Source organism: Oryctolagus cuniculus, chromosome 10 (genome assembly GCF_051225735.1).
Source record: "Oryctolagus cuniculus isolate XC-2025 breed Fujian yellow rabbit chromosome 10, ASM5122573v1, whole genome shotgun sequence".
Classification (NCBI taxonomy): Eukaryota; Metazoa; Chordata; class Mammalia; order Lagomorpha; family Leporidae; genus Oryctolagus; species Oryctolagus cuniculus.
Genome location: NC_142876.1, coordinates 103,672,230 through 103,692,309, shown reverse-complemented (window position 1 = coordinate 103,692,309; position 20,080 = coordinate 103,672,230). Strand labels below are relative to the sequence as shown.

Below are 20,080 nucleotides of genomic sequence, written 5' to 3'. Positions count from 1 at the left end.
CTGGCAATCACTTAATCTCTCTAGTCCATTGGGGATTACTGTATTTTTCTGCTTCTTCCTCTTCTTTGCTCTCGATATACAAAAGATATGCACACACACGCACACACATAAATACAGGAACAGACGGTCTATTTTATTCACTGCCGTCAAAGCCTGCTGGTCCCTGGGGAGTCTGACTCTGCTGGCACACAGCTGCTGGTGACATCCTAGCCCACCACACGGACTCGTGGGTCACCTCCCCTCCCTGCTTCCTGCTGAGGATGAAGAAAAGCAAATTTTGACAAAGAGGAGAAGTACAAAGCTGTTTGCACTTCTGCAATTTCGCAAAGACACATATTCAAAAATTAAGTTTTACGACTAACTTCCCCCTCTTTTTTTTTTTTTTTTTTTTTCACCCTCTCGGGAATCAAGAACTCCTTCAGTGAATGCTAAGAGCGGCAAAACCACCGACTTGTCATGCACTGCAGTGATGTCAAGTGTGAAAGGCCACAGCTTCCTGAAGGTGCCTTGGGCAGAGGGGTCATGCGAAGAAATAGCTAGAGTATGGCACCGATGCAAATAAAGGCACCCCATCATTTTTTTCAGAAAAATTCTGTGATCAAATCAAATCGCATTTGGGGATAGCCTTGGAGCAGATGCTTTCAAAGTTTCATTTTATTTGAAAGGGAGAGATAGAGATAGAGATAGAGATAGAGATAGAGATAGAGATAGAGATAGAGATAGAGAGATAGAGATAGACATAGACATAGACATAGACATAGACATAGACATAGACATAGACCTATAATCATAGAGCTAGAGGAAGAGATTCCACTCACTGGTTCACTCTCCAAATGCCCACAAAAGCCAGGGCTAGCACAGGCCAAAGCCAGGAGCCAGGATCTCCATCTGGGTCTCCGAAGTGGATGGCAGGGACCCATCACCACTCTCACATAGGGTCACATTGTCAGCAAGCTGGATTGGAAGCAGAGCGGCCAGGGGACTTGACCAGGCGCTCCGATATGGGTGGCAGGTGTCAAACCCCAGATCCAGAGGCTTGCAAGAAGTGTTAGTAAGGCCTTGTTGGGAGCCCTGTGGCATCCACACAGCTTTCTCCACACTGCTACAGGTGGGAAGCGGCAGAGGCCTGGGGCGTTTGTGACCAGCAGGGCACTCAGGCGTCCACGCGTGGGCACCATGTCCATGGCGACGGCTGTCACTGCTTGACAAGACCTTCAGTCCTGGTCCTCACTGCCCTCCTTATCTGAAGTACCCCATTCTAGCAGCAGGAAAAGTGGGGCTTGGAGAGATGCCGAAGCGTTACCAGGGCTCCCTGCTCGTGAACACCTCGAACGCCTGTGCTCCGTGCCCTTGGGCGTCACCTCCTGAGCAGGAGGCCCAAACTCTGCCTCTCTCAGGCCTCCTGCTCCAGCGCCAGGTCCCAGCCCCTGTGCCGGCACCCTGGCTCCCTTGCACACTAACTTATATTCTCACCCGAAGTGCACGACAGTGGCTATGTTGCCACATCCTTACCCACACTGGCTGCTTCAATGAATAAAATAAAATCTCTTGATCATTTTTAATAGGCAGAAGAAGTATTTTAATTGACATTCCTTTGTTTACTGTTATGATATTTTTATGTTAATGGCTGTTGCACTTATTCTGTGACCTGTTTGCATCTTCGTTTATTTTGTAAGATAATTGAGTACAGAGGGGTTTTACTGGTTTTCCCCTGACTTGTAGGACTGATTCCTATGTTAGGAGCGTCGACCCTTCGGCACCTTTGTCTTCATCTTTATTTTTGGTTGCGTGTTTATTTTTTGGTATGACATCCTTATAGTTCATGATTCCTCATATGTTAGTATCTAAGCAGGTAGGATTCTCAGCCATTACAGTGTTTTCCGTTTTGGCAGTTTGCTTAAAATGTCTCACCTGATTGACCTTCAAATAAATTTGGGATTTCCTCAACTAAGTGCCAAGAAAAAAAAATGCTTTGGGGAGTGAACAAAAGTCATATGGAAATTTTGGGTTGGCCTGTCTGTGGTCAGTCAACAATTCACCGTCTCTGCTCGCTGTTCCCACCCACACCTGCCCCCCTCCCCCCCATTAAAGAGAACAAACCAACAGGACCAGCACTGTGATGTAATAGTTAAGCCTCTGCCTGTGGCACCTGCATCCCATATGGGCACCAGTTCGAGTCCTGGCTGCTCCACTTCTGATCCAGCTCCCTGCTAATGGTCTGGGAAAGCAATGAAAGATGGCCAAGTGCGTGTGCCCCTGCACCCACTCAGGAGACCTGGAACAAGCTCCTGGCTCCTGGCTCCGGATCGGCACAGCTACGGCTGTTTTGCCACTTGGAGTGTGAACCAGCAGATGAAAACCCTCTTTCTGTCTCACCTTCTCTGTATCACTGCCTTTCAAATACATAAATAAATCTAAAAAAAAAAAAAAGAATAAACCGATGAGTGTGACAGGGACAAAGGGACTCCCCAAATAGCTTAGCAGGCCTCACAGAATGGCACTAAGGACTTCTTAAAGGACAGTTGTGCTGGCGCCGCAGCTCACTAGGCTAATCCTCTACCTGAGGCGCCAGCACCCCGGGTTCTAGTCCCGGTTGGGGCGCAGGATTCTGTCCCGGTTGCTCCTCTTCCAGACCAGCTCTCTGCTGTGGCCAGGGAGTGCAGTGGAGGATGGCCCGAGTCCTTGGGCCCTGCACCCCATGGGAGACCAGGAGAAGCACCTGGCTCCTGGCTTCGGATCGGCGCGGTGCGCCGGCCGCAGCAGCCATTGGGGAGTGAACCAACAGAAAAAAAGAAAGACCTTTCTCTCTCTCTCTGTCACTGTCCACTCTGCCTGTCAAAAAAAAAAAAAAGAAAGAAAGAAAGAAAAAGGACAGTTGTAGTCCAGACTCCCTATCATGTACCATCCATCACACTTAGCACGCAGTCAAAAGTAATTTACATGAAAAAGCTGAACAATGTTATCCATACTTTTTAGAAAGTAGTAAGTAGAACAGACTGGGAGGCTGGAGTTAGTAAAGAAGGACTTTCAATCAAGTCCTATAATCAAGGACTTACAGAATTAAATGGCAGTGATTCAACAGAGGTGAACTCTCAGCAGAGAACATAGAAACTGTATAAAAAGCATCAATGGAAATTGTAGAACTGCTAAGTTTGGTATCTGAAATTGTTGATTAACTGGAGAATCTTAACAGTTGAGGCAATAAAAGAAAAGCCCACAAGCTCAAATGCAAATAACTGGAAAAACGTATGATCTTAATGTCCACAAGGAAAGGGGATCTATAAAGGGAAATCTGAAACCACATTAAGGTATCTTAAAGTATAACTGGAAGATGGAGAGAGAGAACTGAGGAGGAAAAAACCTATTTGAAGAAATAAATACCTAAATTTTTCATATTGTGGAAAATCAACTTAAAAATGCAGTAAGTGGGGGCCAGCGCTGTGGCGTAGTGGGTAAAGTCACCGCCTGCAATGCTGGCATCCCAAATGGGTGCTGGTTCGAGTCCCGGCTGCTCCACTTCAGATTTCACTCTCTGATATTGCGTGGGAAAGCAGTAAAAGATGGTCCAAGTCCTTGGGCCCCTGCACCTGCACGGGAGACCCGGAAGAAGCTCCTGGCTCCTGGCTCCGGATTGGCACAGCTCCAGCCGTCGCAGCCAACTGTAGAGTGAACTAGCGGATGGAAGACCTCTCTGCCTCTCCTTCTCTCTGTGTGTAACTCTGACTTTCAAATAAATAAATAAATATATCTTTTAAAAAAATTCAGTAAGTCTCATGAACCCCAGGAATAAACACAAATAAAGGTGAAGGTGCTAAAAATGAAGTATAAAACAATATTGTAGGCAGCCAGAGGGAAAAAGTTACCCATCTGGTAGGGAGTAAATGACGCAAGTGACTGCTAACCTATCAGAAACAGCCGCACCGAGGCGGCAGAATGACCTCATATTGGGGGTGAAAGAAAATACTCAGCTCAGAATGCTCCGAGTTGTTTTTTAAAAAAGGTCTTTAAAGATGAGGGCTAGAATAAAGATATTTTCAAATAAAGGAAAATGAATACTTTTTTTTGGCAACAGGCTGATATTCAAGATATACCAAAAGAAGCTATTTGGGCTAAAACAAGTTGACACCAGATAAAAGCTTGGGTGAATATCAAAGATTATCTCTTTTGCTACTCTTAATGTCTTTGTTCAGAATTGTCTATTTGAAACAAAAATAATAACAAGACTGTCTTATGGGAGTTTCTATAATGTAGATAAAAATAGATTAAAAAGCAGTAATATCAGCATGAGAGGAAGTTCTTACATTTATATGAAATTGTAGGATATCCCTAGAGAAACTATGAAATAATAATAATTTAAAGAGGAAAAGCAAAAAGTCAATATGTGGACTGAAGTGGAATATTAGATATGCTTTGAATAACCAAAAGAAGTCAAGGAAAGAGAGAAAATAAAATACAAATAATATAAATAGAAAACAAATTACAAGGTAGTATATATATAACCATTAACACCAATATTACATCAAATGTTAATGGACTAAATCATTTAATCAAAAGGCTCCAGCCTCCACCCAGGCCCAGGCTCCCAAGACACCGCATACCTCTCTGTCTTACTGAGCTGAGCATTCTACAAGAATATTTCCCATGCATCAGTGTCCCCGGGGCTCAAAGAGCTGCTTGGACTGAGCAGGACTTTAGTCACAATGGCTGGGTTGAGCTGTTTTGTTCAAGCAATGAAGGGGAAGTGGGTAGAGCCCGTGAAGGTGCATCCCGGCCACAGACTTTAACACAGCCATCAAAATCAATGCTTTTGAATAATTTATTGACTTGGGAAGGTGATCAACAACACGCTAATTAACAACAACACAACTATGAGTACAATGGAGGTCCATCTTTGTTACAACTATAAATATGCACAGGAGAAAAACAGACTCAAAGAGGACACATGCAGTAATGGACGGCGCCTGTAGGTGGAGGGATTGTGGACGATGCTGGTCACTGAGGTGTTTTGCTTTGTGCTTTAAAGCTTTGTTAGAAACAATTGGTGTTGCTGGAAAAATTATTTTTAAAGGCACACATGTGTGAGGGAAGGAGAAACAAAGATGGGATAAAGAAAGGTCAAAGTCCTTGGGGAAAACAGCGACCTGAAAGTAAGGGTCCTCTCCACCTCGATGCCAAGATAGACAGCTCCCCCACTCCTGCAAGAACAGGTGTGTTCCTATAGACGGTCCCCCCCACCCCAACCCCAACCACCACCGGCCTGTGTAGCAGGCCACAGCTGGCTGACAGGGTCAAGGGAGCAGAGATCTGATCTTAAAAATGACAGGTTCCTCCCCTCCACAGCTATCTCAAGAGGCACAGCAGGTTATTTGGATGGTGTGTATCAGTCTACTACCTACACTGATTTCAGGGGATATAAAAATTCTCCCCAGGTGTTCAGTTCCACTGCCAAAAGCAGTTCCATGCTACTATTTCCCACTACCCGTCAACTTCTTCCATACTGAGCCCTAAGCTCTCAGGGTTTCCAAGAGTCAAACAGTTGGGGTGAAGTGAGGGTGGGAGGAGACAGTTGTGGGCTACTGATCGGCCCCAGGACCCAGAGCAGCGTCAACTGCAGAAATCACTATTTCAAGTTCAAGAGTGGTGGAGGTAGGGGATGGGAACAGGAGCTGCAGTGGCTTGGTTCACAAACGCCGACGCTCACCAATCAGAATCCCTGTTTGGGGCCAAGCCCTTTTGTCCCAGTCTCTGGAATGTGCTGCTTTGCTCACTCATCTCCTTGCCACCAGCGAGAAGTTCACGGAAAAGCTGAAGCCCCAAAGGCGATTCCACTGAGGACACGTTGAAGCCCCTTTGGCCGCAGAGGGCTGGGGTTATATCCCAGGCCAGGCCTCAGGATCCACTGGGAGAGCCCTGCTGTCTCCTCCCTCTGCCCATCATAGCACGCCTGGCAGCTCATGGGTGCTGGGGCCTGGATCTGCCTCCAGGGGTCCGAGTCAGAACCCAGCAGAGAGCTCGTGCTCCGCTGTGGAGGGAGATACGGAGCTGGCCCTCTCCAGCCTCTCCGTGGAGAGGAAGGGGAGCCATTTAGCCAGGTACGTGTGGAAGAGCTGGCGCAGGTACTTCTGGAACCTCTCCCCAACAAAGACGTAGATCACGGGGTTGACGCAGCAGTGAGTGTAGGCGATCACCTCCGTCACTTGTATGGCCAGGTCCAGCTGCTTGCTCTGCTCACACTGATTGGTGAACAGGGAGTCTTGGAAAGCGGAGACCAACAGCGTCAGGTTATAGGGGGTCCAAAACAGAAAGAAGATGAGCATGATGACAAAAATCAGCCGCACGGCCCTGGACTTCTTCTCATTCGGTCGTCTGAGCAGGATCTGGATAATTCCCGTGTAGCAGACGACCATGACCAGCAGGGGCAGAACAAGCCCTAGGATGTTCAGTTTCAGAGCCTGGAACTGCTTCCACTGTCTCAGGCTCTCGTGAGGGAAGTGAAGGCTGCAGGTGTAATGAGTGAACTCCCACTGCGTCTTGGAAAAGCGGAAGCCCGGGATGGCAGCCAGGATGGTGAGGGCCCAGGTGACGATGCTGGTGACGATGCCGAAGCTGACTGTCCGGGCGCGCAGGGCGAACACGGCGTGCACGATGGCCAGGTACCTGTCGATGGTGAGCAGGATGATGAAGAAGACCTCGCTGTACAAGCCGACGTAATACAGCCCGGAGAGGAACTTGCACAGGACATCGCCGAAGACCCAGTCATCCTTTAGCCGGTAGTCGATCCAGAAGGGCAGCGTGAAGAGGAAGAGGAGGTCGGAAATGGCCAGGTTGAGGAGGTAGATGCTGGTCATGCTCCGCAGCCTCTTGTATTTCATGAGGACCAAGACCACCAGGACGTTGCCGACCAGGCCAATGACAAACACCAGGGAGTACAAAGGGGGCAGCAGTTGGGCCCCAAAGGCCCTCACAGCCACCTTCTGGCACGGGGTCGTGTCCTCATAGTCATACTCTGTGGTCGTATCATAGTCCGTGGTGGTGGCTGATGTCTCCATCCTGGCCTCTCCTATGAGCAAAGGAAAACAGTGTCTGTGTTTACTTTGCTGGTAAAGGCAGTGGGTTCTCGGGGCTGCCGCCTGCAGTGCCGGCATCCCATATTGGCGCCTGTTTGAGTCCTGACTGCTCCTCTTCTGATCCAGCTGTCTGCTAATGGCCTGGGAAGACAGTAGATGGCCCAACTCCTTGGGTCCCTGCACTAGTGTGGGAGACCCGGAGGAAGCTCCTGGCTTTGGATTAGCCCAGCTCTGGCTTCCGGCTGTTGTGGCCATTTGGGGAGTGAACCAGCAGATGGAAGACCCCTCTCCCTCTCTCTCTTTCTCCCTCTCTGTAACTCTGCCTTTCAAATAAATCTCTTTTTTTTTTAAACACAGGTTACATCTTGTCAACCCCTTGACAAAGTTGAGTGCCTACTGTGTGCCAGGCCCTGGAGATGGAGTGGTGAGCGAGGGACACCCAGGTCCTCTCAGTCCTCATGGAAGCTACAGCTTAACAGGAGGGGCCACGATAAACAACTGAGTGTACACATCATTCAGTCACTGGGGCACTGGTGTTGTTCAGGGGGTGGGAGAGCCAGACAGGGTAGACCTTACCCAGCAATTCATAACCAAAAACCTCCCCATGGCCAGGTCTCTTAGTGCTAATGGAGGGTGCATGACTGTTCCCATTTTAGAGGTAGTTCCACAGAGGTCTGGAGATGGTAGGAAATGCTCCTGAAGACACACACATGATGAGAGAAAGGGCTGGAGCTCAAACCTAGGTATTCCCAGCCCTGAAACCACTCTGCTTTCCTGCTCCTAATCACAGGGCCATGGCTTTGCCCTGCGGAGCCCACAGGAGGTCTCCAGGAAGGAAAACAGTCCTGGCTGAGGAAGAACCCCCTACTACAGCCAGACCTCCATAGCTTTTAGGTTGAAAAAGGTCGCAGCCAGGGCAGACCCTGGGAGCACTGGAAAGTGTGTGGGCATTTGGGGAGCAGCTGCCACAAGATCTGGGCCGAGGATGTCCCACGATGCAGAAATGAGTCTACCCAAGGCGAGCTGGGCCGCCACAGGGAGATCCTCAGAGGCCAACCCCATCCCTTGGTCAATGGGAACCTGGAAGGCACTGGAATGAATGGGCTCAGCCCGGCCCACTCCTCCAGGCACAGATCAGTCTCCGGGTGGCTTTGCAGACCTCCCGGGAGAACCCAAAGACTTCAGAGGGAAGCGTGGGCCAGAAGAGCGGTGACTTGGTGAGAAAGAGAAACCTGGAGCTCAGGGGAGGGAGGACTCAGAACAGCCCTGAGCAGTGCTGTCTCATGGTCACCAGAGGAAAGCTACATTTCTCCGAAAGAAGCTCTTGGGTATTTTTACCCAGAACTGCCTGGAAACAAAACCAAAACCAAAGAGAACCTCTGACACGTTGTGATGTAGTGCAGCTTTGGAATCCGTTCCAATGGCCTCCTAAGATGCCTCTCCCAAAGCAGGCATGGGCGTTGCTGTAGCCCAGCAGCTGTGTGAGCTCCTACACTGGGCCTCCATCCCTCCTCTGCTGTGAGGCTCCCTGTGAGAACAGCACTCCCCCTACCCGCACCCTGGCACTCAATGGGCCCTGAGTGAGTGTTAAGGGGCCTCCTCCTCCACAGTGGCCTGTCTCTGAGGCCTGGCATCACCAGCATGTTCTAGACTACAATTCTACCCTAGTGACTGTCCCCATCCACCCCTGCACTGCCCCTGCTAGGTCTCCTTACAGATCATCTAGACCTGGTGACAATGACAACCCCTTCTTGTGAATGACAGTTTGAACTGTTGGTCACAAGTTGACCTCCCGGAAGTAGAGCGTATAGGGCTGGTTAGCAGAGCCTGGGGAGGGCGTGGGGGAAGGGAGGATGGAGAGAGGCTGTGGGCAGGTGCAGAGGTGCAGCTGGCTAGAATAACTTGCAGTGTCATCTAGCACAGTAGGATAAGGATTGACAAGAATTAATGGAATATATCAAAAACCTAGTAGGGAAGATTTTGAATGCTCCTAACACAAAGTAACAGTTGTTACATCTGAGGTGATAGAAACCTGACCATTACACCTGTATTGGAATGTCACACTGACCTTATAAATATGTAAGTTATTATGTGTCAATTAAAATATATTTAAAATAAATAAAAAGATAACTTCAATGGAGTTTTTTGGTAGGTTGTTACCCACCTGAATTGATTTGACCCAAATACCAACCAGTAAGGGAGGTGGCGCCTGCTTCCTAATTCCTGTCTTGAGCCTGAGTCTCTGCTGCTCTTCCTTCTACTTTCTTAACAAATGCTCACAGCTCACAACGTTCACATTTCTCCAAGTCTGGGAAATTGAGGCCCATGGGAGGGGTTGGGCACCCTGGCTGGGAGGGGAGATGTTCTGGCTGGGTGGGAAGTGCAGGGGGCTCTCACTGTCCGCCAACTCCATCCCTGCGACTCGCTCCTCCATCTCCAGGACTGGCCGCGGCCCCATCAGCCTCTGTGTGGAGAAGCTGCGGTGCGAGCGAGGACGGGCCGCTCAGATCAGCGGTCAGCGCTTCTCGGTCAGCGCACAGCGAGGGAAACACAAAATGCAGCAGGCGCAAAGGCAGCCTCATGGACCCAGAATGATGGCCGCGGTGCAGGCGAGTGGGATCCACGTTGCCAGGGGTGCCACTCTGAAAGTCTCCTCTGTAGTGTCTCAGCTCCCGCTCCGTCTGCTATTTGCAGAACTTGTCAGGCGTCATGCCATGAATGTCTCCAGGCTAAGTTGCTCCTAAAGGGAGACGCCCCGGTGTGGAGCCTTGGGAGAAAAATCGAGGGGCCATGCTGCCAACTGATCTGCCAGCTCTGCTGTCGTCTACTGTGGAGGTCTGCCCCAAGGTCATCGCACAGTGGTCGGCAGTAGCCCCGGAGCCTGGCAGCACTAGTGTCTGTCTTCCAGGCAGGGTCTTGGGGCAGCCTGTGATGGCAGAAGACCACGGCCAGTGGTATGCTGGCTGGCTGGCTGGCTGGATGGGAAGAGCCAGTTGTGTGCGTTTCTTCCCTGTTGCCCGTTCATCACGTTGCTAGCTTGAAATTGAATGCAGCGGAAGAATCTATACTACGGACATGGGCCAACGTTGCAAACCAGGGATCTTTTCTCAGGCTAGTCCGTTGTCACTCATTTACCAGCACGTCCCTGCCCAGGCCCCACAGCCCGAGTGCCCAGAGCTGTACTGCTACTTGGTATTGGAACAAAAGGGTCTATGAATGGCACCTAGCCTGGTGGCAAACTTCTACAAAGTTTCCAGTTCTTCTTCAAAAACCTGCACCCTCTGACACTCCCAGAGGAGGAGCTGCTGTGGGAAATATCTACAAGTGGCTGCCATGCCCGCGCGGCCCCTCCCCACCTTCATAACACAAGTCTGCCCTACGTCTTTGTTTTCATGGAGCAGAGCGGATGCACTGGCTCGCTGCCTGGGACACCTACCTCCTCTAAAGACCACAGAAGTTCTGATGATGAGGATCCCTGATTCTAACCTCCCTCGCTGGTTCAATATCAAATCATCCCAGCATCTGCCATGCCTTTTCTTATCACTGTTTCTGTCTTGACACAATTACTTTGTATGCCACACTTGGTCATTTGCCAAATAATTTCCACTTAAATAACTTGCGCCAAAAGTGCCTCTCGTCTCTTCATATTGATGCTCATAATCAGTCAACAACAATCATTCAAGAGAACATCCTGTTTAGCAAAAAACCACTTTACATCTGAGCCCCAGCCTTCCAAATGCACCCATTCTCCATATTGCTAGACAATCAAATGGCCTTGCAGGTGCATCAGTGGGCTCCTTAGACATTTGCCTGATCCCCAAAGAATTTCCTCTCCCCTTTTAGGACCTCCCAACTGATTGCCTGTCGTTAAACCAGATGGCCCTCAACAGTAAACAAGACAGAAAAGACAAGTGTCACTTACTCTGGTTCCAAGGGATTTTGTCCACAAAGTCTTTGTTTCCGGGGCTTTTTAGAGTCTTTAGGCATTCAGAGTTCAAGGTCCTGACCCAGTAGGAAATATTCAGCTTCCTGTGTGGTAGTGGAGATTGACTCCGGCTTTATAGTCTTTCAGAAAGACAAGAAGAGACAAAGTTCTTCTTTTTGTAGGGTTGGGTGCCCATGAATGGCCACAACGCCCACCAGTGGCCAGTTCCTGGAGGGCAAGTTCACGGCAAGGTTTTCTCTGCTCACTCTGCTTCGAGTACTTCGAGTGTTCTCCCTAGGGGCTCTGCCTTAAGGGAATCGGGGAGGGTGGGGCTGGGTGGAGTTGAGTGGGGTGAGGTGAGTGAGGGTGAGTGTTCCCAGCACTTGTGGAGCAATTGAAGGCCAGCCTGCGTCTGTGTGGGGTGGAGGCAGGGCATTTCTTGTGGTCAGTGAGTAGCTTTTTTTTTTTTAAGATTGCAGATGAAGCATTCTAAAGCAGAACCCTGAGTTTTGTTCCTCAAAACTGTGGGACTGACCGTGGCCTGAGCAAGGCGGTAGCTTCACGTTGCTGTCCTCTACCTCCGCCAGCTCCAGCTGTTCACTGCTCTTGCCTCTGCTCCCCAGCCCCCTACAGGATGGTTTCCCCTCCAGGAACCACCAGCACGAGTGGAACACGGGACTATGCGGTGGTTTCGGCCTTTCAGTCTCATCCCCTGCTCCTATTTTATGCAATGGTCAAACATGAGCCAAGTTCAAATCTCAGATCTCTACTATAGCACAGGCGGATCATCCTACCGCTCTGAGTCTTGGTTCTCACGCTGTCAAAGGAGAACACTGAACCTTTGGCGTCAGAGCGGGAGTAGGGAGCCAACTTGTGAAAAAGCTCGGGTGCCTGGCACAAGGAAAGTTACCCAATAAGTGACGCTGACCGTGACTCTCCCCACCTACTCTGCCCCGGGACTGTGTCCACTGTCAGCTGGGGACACTCCTAACCTCCCTCACAGGGTCACAGAACTCACAATGGAAATATGCTTTGCAGATCTCACTCGTCCCTTCCCTTCATGGCTTGGTTTGCTCATTTGCAAAATGAAGATTTTAGACCAGGTCGCTCAGTAGGCAACTGCTGTCCCCAAATAAGTAAGTGGGGAGATGACATGGACCTGACTACTTTGCTGGAAGATCAGTTTCTAGAGAGCAGAGGCTATAGGACCTGCCAATTCCTTGGCATGTCTCAGGGGGAGACATGGTCAGCATCTCTAATTCTTGACCAGCCTTCCAGCTGCGCCCTGGGTTTCTGTGGTACCCACATTGCAGAGTGCACCTGCCAAGCAATAGACTTGTTCTGCTAACAAACATCTGTTGAACATGCACCATGTGGTAGGCAGTATAGTAGGCACTAGGGATATAGCACTGACCCAAAGAGGCAGACACCATTCTGGGAGAGCTCACAGCTTTGCAAGGCTTGTACGCAATTCAGCAGGCACCACCATAAGGAACAATTTTTATTGTGGTCTGGGAAGGACACTGGGCCAAAGGAAGGTGCACCTGGGGTGGGCGGGTGCGCTCTGGAGTGCTAGAGTACTCGCAGAGCAGTGGTTTTCAAAGGGAGGTTCCCACCTCAGCAACATCAGCTTTGCCAGGTGCTGCCAGTGATGCCAATTCCTGGGTCCATCCCAGACCTGCCAACTCAGAAATTCCAGCGATGAGGCCTAATAACCCTTGTTTCAACAAGACCCAAGCATGCTTATGTTGGGAAAACAGATTGAGCTTTTCTCTGGACCTTTGACCAAAGTCCCAGGTGATCTTTGTCCGAGAGAAGGGAGTTGGACCAGATGTGAGCTAGGAAGACTTGTTGAGCTTGAGCCCTCAACAGGAGGCTACTGAGGCAGCTCTTCTGTCTCTCCTCCCTAAACCCAGACTCAGGGGGAGGCAACCCCCAGGCACGCACACACAAATGCACACACATGCAGACACACTCCTCCACCTTAACACAGCTCGTGTGCACAGTGGAAAGGGAACAGAGAGACGAGAGAGAAACTGTTCATTTCTCCTATGATCCCTCGGCTCCCATCACCAAACGAATCAAGGGTTCACTCAAAGCTGCCATTTTGTCCTTGACCCAGACAGTGGCTCTCTTCCTTGGAGAGGAGGGGACGATGTGGGAAGTTCTGATTGCCCCCAAGAAGCTGCAATGGAAACCTCACGCTTGGCTGGGCCCTGTCCTGGGATAGCCTCCCACCTCTGCCCTGGTGTCAATGCCAGGAGATCCTGCCAGAGACCGCCTTCAACACCTGCAGAGTCCATTGTCCCTGGCTGTCGTTTGGACCAACCTCATCCACATCAACAGCAGAACTTCGCCTTCTGGCCATCAATTCTCCCCAAATCAACAAAGTCAGGGATTTGGGGGGCAGTGGCTATTGGGAAAGAATTTTTTTTTAATTTTACTGTTTAATTAACTTATTTGAAAGACACAGAAACAGAAATTGAGAGAAATATCCTAACTGTGGGTTCACTCCTCAGATGCCTGCAACAGCTGGGGCTGGGCCAGGATGAAGCCAGGAGCTTGGAACTCAATCCGAGTCTCCCAGATGGGCGGCAGGGACCCAGCTGCTAGAGCCATCAGCACTGCCTCTCAAGGAGCACATCAGTAGGAAGGCGCAATCAGGAGAGGAGCAGGGACTTGACTCTAGGCACTCCAATGTGGGATGCGCCTGTCCCAAGCAGTGGCTTAACCACTGCACCAAAAGCCCATCCCAGAAAACTATTAATCAAGCCAGGCAAGTAAAAGTCTCCAGCCCGTCACTCCACAAGGGCGAGCAAGGTGTGAGGCCGAGAAGGGGAGGATCCCAGAGTGGGAAGCAGGTAGCCTGCGAGAAAGCTGCTTCTGCGTGCCTCATGTCAAGATCCCCGGGGATCCTGCCACCTGCGCCCCAACCCAGACATTCTGATTTGCTTGGTCTGGGGTGCAGCCTAGAACTTTCATATGCAAAAAGCTTTGAGGAAGTAAAACCACCGGCCCAGAGCAGTGGTTCTCAAACTTGAGTATGCTCCAAGTCTACAGAGGGCATTTACGGCACAGACCTCTGGGACTCGCCTCCCAAGATTTGTACTGAGGACGAGACCTAAGGATTTGCGTTTCTAGTAAGGTCTGAGAACACTGATCTACAGGATTCCCTGAGATGTCATTCGTTTCCTTTTTTAAGTTCACAAAACCCAAAGTGAAAAGTTAAGCCCACTTATCCCTAGCCCTATTCCCAGTTTCCCTCTCAACAAACACAAACAGGTAGCTGACTCTTGTGTCTCTTTAAAAACACACACACAATTTTCTAAACACAAATGAGCACATTTGAGAAAAATCACCTTCCACATTGCTTTCATAAAAGTGTTGGCCTCATTTGAAAAAACCCTCTTTGTGCTGTTTATCTGAGAGGCCGAGAGCTCTCTTCCGCTGGTCCACTCCTCAAACTCCTCAAACAGCTGGGGCTGAGCCATGTGGAAGCTGGGAGTAGGGGATTCACTCTCTCCAGTCTCTTGCGTGGTGGCAGGGCCTCCACTACTGAACCTATCACCTACCAGCCCCCGGGGTGAGCATTAGCAGGAAACTGGAGGCTGGGGCAGGGGCAGGGGCAGGGGCAGGGGCAGGGGCAGGGGCTGGGGCTGGGCCCCAGGAACTCCAATATGGGATAGGAGCACCCTAACCAGCGTCTTGACTGTAGGATAAACGCCCACTCTCCATTGCTTTTGACACTGGATGTTACACCCAAGAGATTTTTCTCAGCCAGCACACAGGAATGGGCTTTTCGGTGCTGGCTGTAGCCTCCTGATGTAGGAATACACAGACCCCTCCTCATCTCCTCACTTCCCCTCCACTTACCCCCTCACCCCATTCCTCTTCCCTTGTCTAAGTTCCTTTCACAGCCTTTCTTTCTACCACCCCCCCTCACTCTGAATTTCTTCTATCCTCATCATCAGCTCTCTTTTCCTGCTTAACCTCTGCCTCTCCTTGCCTGTCTGCCCCCCAGGCTCTCCAACACTCCCCAGCATTCTACAGATTCCAACCTGACCCCACCAAAGGGGCTAGAACACAGCAGTTCTTGGTTCCCTGTCTCTTCTCTCCTGCTCAATCGTCCACTGTGCAGGAGGCACTTCCTCTCAGATTCCTCTCATCCTCCATGGATCATCTAAGAGGCCACTTCCTCCCTGAAGCCTGGCAAGCAACCCACACATCTCTCTCATTACTCAAAAGGAGGGTCTTAAAATCTTGACATCGGGGCGCCGGATTCTGTCCTGGTTGTTCCTCTTCCAGTCCAGCTCTCTGCTGTGGCCCAGGAAGGCAGTGGAGGATGGCCTGCGTGCTTGGGCCCTGCACCTGCATGGAAGACCAGGAGGAAGCACCTGGCTCCTGGCTTCTGGCTCTGTGGCAGCCATTTCGGGAGTGAACCAACGGAAGGAAGACCTTTCTCTCTCTCTCTCTTACTGTCTACACTCTGCCTGTCAAAAAAAAAAAAAAATCATGACATCATTTCTACAATTCTGTGTTTAGCTGCATGGTCAGAGCTGGTTGTATTCCATGTCTGGTGGTGGATGCCAAGTGTTGGCTGGGGACTCTCAGCTCACCTCTGCCACTCATGCCCCAACCGGCCAGACAGGCAACACTACACAGTGTCTCAGGCTGATGTCACTACACAGTGGTCTCAGGCTGATGTCACTACACAGTGGTCTCAGGCCGATGTTCCAAGAGTAGCAAGTAGAAGCTACAAAGCATCTTAGGTCATAACCTTGGAAGTCACATAATGTCACTTCAGCCTCATTCTGTTACTTGAAGCAAATCACAAAGCAAGCAGGCCAGGAAATAGAAACTACCCTTTAAGGAGGAGCTACAAGGGCACGATGGGACAGGCTTGTGTACTGGGATAGGGAGAATTTGGGGCCATACTCTGCTGTCTGCCACAGTGCAGATTGCCTCCAGTCCCGCAGTGAGGGAATTCCTTGAATTCTTTTCCTCTAATGCTCCTGTCCAGTCCTCCCCCCTCAGTGTCTCACTTCTAGGGTGGTAACTCCTGGCCATGTCACCAACATCTGTAGCTCCTCATCAGCTCCATTCCCAGCACCCCAGCCTCTGAGCACCTGCTACCTTACTGCTCCAGGAGGCAGCCATGATGGCTCAAGTAGTTAAATCCCTGTCTTCCACGTGGGAGACATAGATTGAGTTCCTTGCTCCTGACTTCAGGCCCAGCCCAGATGTTAGGGCGTTAGGAGAGTGAGACGGAAGATGCACTCTCTCGCGTGCTCTCTCTCTCCCTACCCCCACCCCTCAGATGAGTAATTATTTTTCAATCTATGGACCATCCTGACAGCCCCTCTCTTACATGCACCCTCAGCTCTTTTCCTCTTTCGCAATCTTGTCATATCCACTTAGCAAAATCCCAGTCCTGGTTAGATCCAGTCCTTCATCTACACCCCACAGTTGAAGATGGGTGGATCATAGCTGGATCCAAAGAGCACATCCCACACTCTGTCCACCATCTCCGCTGGGGATTCCACAAGACCCCTTTAGGTCCCGCCCTTTCCCCAGCTCCCACTGCGGCCCCATTCACCCGTCCTTCCCACGGCTCCCACAGAGCCCTGGAGGAAGGCTTGCCACAACCCTTTTGAACCTGGCACATAACCTGCTTGCAAAACCTCTCATCTCTGTCTCCCTGAAATGCAGTATAGAAAGAATTGCCTTCCTTCTCACTACATCCACTGCTTCCACCTGAGCCCCAGCCATGCAAGACCTGCTCATCCAAGACCACAGCCTATTTCAACATAGCAGCCACACTGACTCTGAGAGGAATTTCAGCCAGGCTGCCTTCCGCCAGACCCTTCCACGGCCTACAAGGTGGCTCACCCCTACTCCTCATTTCTTTTCTGACTTCCTCTCCTGAAATCTCCCCTTTGCCCACTCCGCTCCAGCCAAACTGGCCTGCAGCAGGTGCACTTCCACCACAGGGCCTTTGCAGTCTTTCTGCCTAGATGCCCCTCCCCCACCTCCTTCCTTTCTGCGTGTACTTATCCCTTATTTAAAAGAGCATCTGTAACCACCTTGCCCACTTTACTTAGCATCACCTGATATAGTATCTGTTTTACATAGTCCTTTCCCTACCGTTCTGCAATGCAGTGCCAGCTCCCTAAGGGCTGGAGCATTCTCCCTTCTGCTGCATCCCCACGTAGCAGGTGCTCGATAACATTTTTGAGTGAATACACATCACGGGAAGTTCAGAGCTGGCATGGCCGCCAACCAGGTCGGCCTGGCAGCTCAGCGGCTGCAGCCCAGGCCCAGGTTCTTTGCATCTTTGGCTCTGACTTGCTCAGACCAACTTGGCGCAGGGCCACGAGAGGGCTGATGGTGTCACACCCTGGCATGATGACATCTACCAGAATAAAAGGGCCTCCTCCTCCTCTGGCCAATTTGTAAGGATACAGAAGCCTTGGCATTGTGTGTGAAGACAGCCACCTGGGAGGCGCTTTCTCTGCCCTAAGACCAGGGACACAGAGTCTGGATGACTTGGGGGAGCTTCTCTTTGCATGTGTGTGCCATGGGGAGGTGCTTGGCAGGAAGCAGACACTAGGGGGCAGGATTTGAGAAGCTAAGAATGATGGAAGAGCACTTGGTCCCCTCCCAGCCTCCCTCCCCTCTCCAGCCTCCCCACCTGTCTCCAGTACGCCCACCTCTAGGGTATTTTCTGCTAGCCGGGAGCCCCAGGCACGGCCACCGAGGCTCCAAGGCTGGTGCCAAGGCTGCTCACTAGACCGCTGTAGTTCTGTAAACCAAGCACCCCCAAGAACTGAGCAGGGCTCATCGTGGTGTGAACTTGGTGGAGAGGTGGACAGAAATGGAGAAAGTGATAATCATCCTTTGTACCCACAAGCAGGCGGCAGGCAGTCAAGGGTGCATCCCTGCCCTCCCTCATAGGCAGTCTGAAAGCTTTAAATGACACAGAGGCTCCCGCTGCCCTGGGAGGGTCCCCTTCTACCACACCCCTCACGCAGCTCTCAGGTGCGTGTTCTGTCCAGCCCCAGGTGGGTCGTGTTCATCAGGGAGCCCGCTGTGGGCGCTCAGCATCAGGGTCGCTCCCAAGTCCCACTCCCAGGCCTATCAAGCCAGAAGGGCTGGAGCCAGAGCCTGCACTTTAACAAGCCCTCCAGGTGCTCCTAGTTGGTGGCAGAGTTGGAAAAATCATTGCCAGATCCTGGCTGTCCAAAGTGCTGGCAGGACCTGAGCACATACCAGAGAGGCAGACTCCCAAGCGCCCCTCCCTACACACACACCTGCTTACTGAATGGAAATCTGCATTGCACCAGATCCCAGGGGCCTGGTTTGCACACTGCCTGGCCTAGAGCGTCATGGTCTAGTGGGGCAGAGGGTTCAAGAGATGCACAGGGGATGGGGAGGGGAGACAGAGCACCCGGCAAAGGCACCCACGCCCTATCAAGGACCACCAGAAAGGGGAGGGGCCTCTGCCAGAGGACTGCAGGGCTGGAGCCTGGTGGGTGGTGAGGCAGAACACACTGCCCAGCACAGCCCAGCACCTTTCAGGAATCCCTGTTGATTGACTGGGGGGATGTCCAGACAAACTCCCCGGGGGCCACTTCTGAGATCCGCCTGAGGCTGGGTGGGGACATCCACACACACCTGGCTTCAGATCTGGTTCGGATGCAGAGTCGGGGAGGCCGTCCATGGGTGCCACACCTACTGACTGGTGGCGGTGGAAACCAGGAGTCTGCCCACGGAGGGCTCTCGGTCAGCATCGGTCAGCACGTGAAGGGTGCTCTGCTTCTATAGGAGTTTCACACGTGTTCACCTGGGTGGCAGGAGATGCCGGTCATGGGGTGCTTGCTGTGCTGTGAGTGACTGGTGGGTCGTGGAGCACTGTGTGGGTTTATGTAGGGACACAAACGCCCCCTGGGCCAGAGTGCCAGTGGATGGGAGACACTGCGTCTACAGCAGGAGGCACTGCGAGCTGCTAACATTCGTGGGACTGGGTGCCTGGGAGGGGCATAGGGAACGACTCAGGTTTTCATTGTATTTTTGGTGCCATTGGACTTTCGTAGAGGTGATCCTGGGAACAGGCAGGGAGTCGGGGAAATGTGCGGGAAGATTTTCCCTCAGTTCCTGTCTCTGCCCAGCACCTTAGTTCCACCCCAAACCGAGCCAATTCAGACACCTGCTTTTACACCATGCATCTGTGTCTCCCTCCGGACTGGGGAGGAAGGACGCCTTGATGGACACCTGTACGCTGAACTCCACGTGGTGGTGCCAGGGAGCTCCCAGACATTAAGAAAACTTTCAGCCACGCTCAATCAATGCCGGTATGACAGCTCTCTAAACCCCATGGCGGACTCAGGCCGCCTGCCTCTGGCTCAGTTGGCAGCTTGAACCTGGCCGTGGGGAGCTTGTCTACACCAGGGACGTACAGGCTGACTGCGAACACTCACATCAGACTGTGCGCCTTCCCAGAGCCGCTTGTTAAACACTTAGCAGCACAGCATGCGGGGCCCTGAGTCCACGGGGCAGGCGTCTGCCTTTCTCTCCTCTCCAGTCTTCCAGGGCCAAGGGAGCCGACAGTAACAACAAACTCAACGGCGGGCTTTACACAAGCCTTTGAGTCTGGCAGACCTTCGCTTTCTCCTGCGTGTCTACCTTCCTGAAACTATGTGAGACTCAACTCTGTCCCACACTAGATGAGGTGCACCTGCCCCTGCCAGCACACCTGTGCTGCGTGGAGGGCGGCCCCAAAGCGCTCCTATTGGCTGGGCTCTGCTTGAAGACACAGAGGCTGAGAGGCAGACTAGGGCTTGCCGCCGAGGGGTCTTGTACCCAGCATGCATTTCCGCATTCTGAGATTTCTAGTCCTGCTACTGTCTTCTTTTCCCTCTGTGGGAGTTTTTGTTGTTGTTGTGGGGGTAGGCAGAGAAGTATTTTGCTGTTTTCTGTTTCCTTGATTTTTTTTGAGTGCCAACTGAAATAATCAGAAGTCCGGTTAGAGAATCAAAGTTACAGTTTGTTCGCCGAGTCCTATCTGTCTGTCTGTTGGCTACTCCCCAAT

General features: G+C 51.3%; 1 protein-coding gene across 4 annotated transcripts; it reads right to left on the bottom strand.

Annotated features, from left to right (window-relative positions):
* Nucleotides 1-4,802: 4,802 nt before the first annotated feature.
* CCR1 (chemokine (C-C motif) receptor 1) lies at nucleotides 4,803-19,743 on the bottom strand. Of its 4 annotated transcripts, none has more exons than XM_089304899.1 (3): nucleotides 19,470-19,743; nucleotides 18,667-18,835; nucleotides 4,803-7,060 (listed from the first exon to the last, which is right to left on the bottom strand). In XM_089304899.1, the coding sequence occupies exons 2-3, from the start codon at nucleotides 18,710-18,712 to the stop codon at nucleotides 5,994-5,996; spliced, it is 1,113 nt and encodes a 370-aa protein (XP_089161025.1). In that variant the 5' UTR covers nucleotides 18,713-18,835; nucleotides 19,470-19,743; the 3' UTR covers nucleotides 4,803-5,993.
* Between the last annotated feature and the right edge of the window lie 337 nt (nucleotides 19,744-20,080).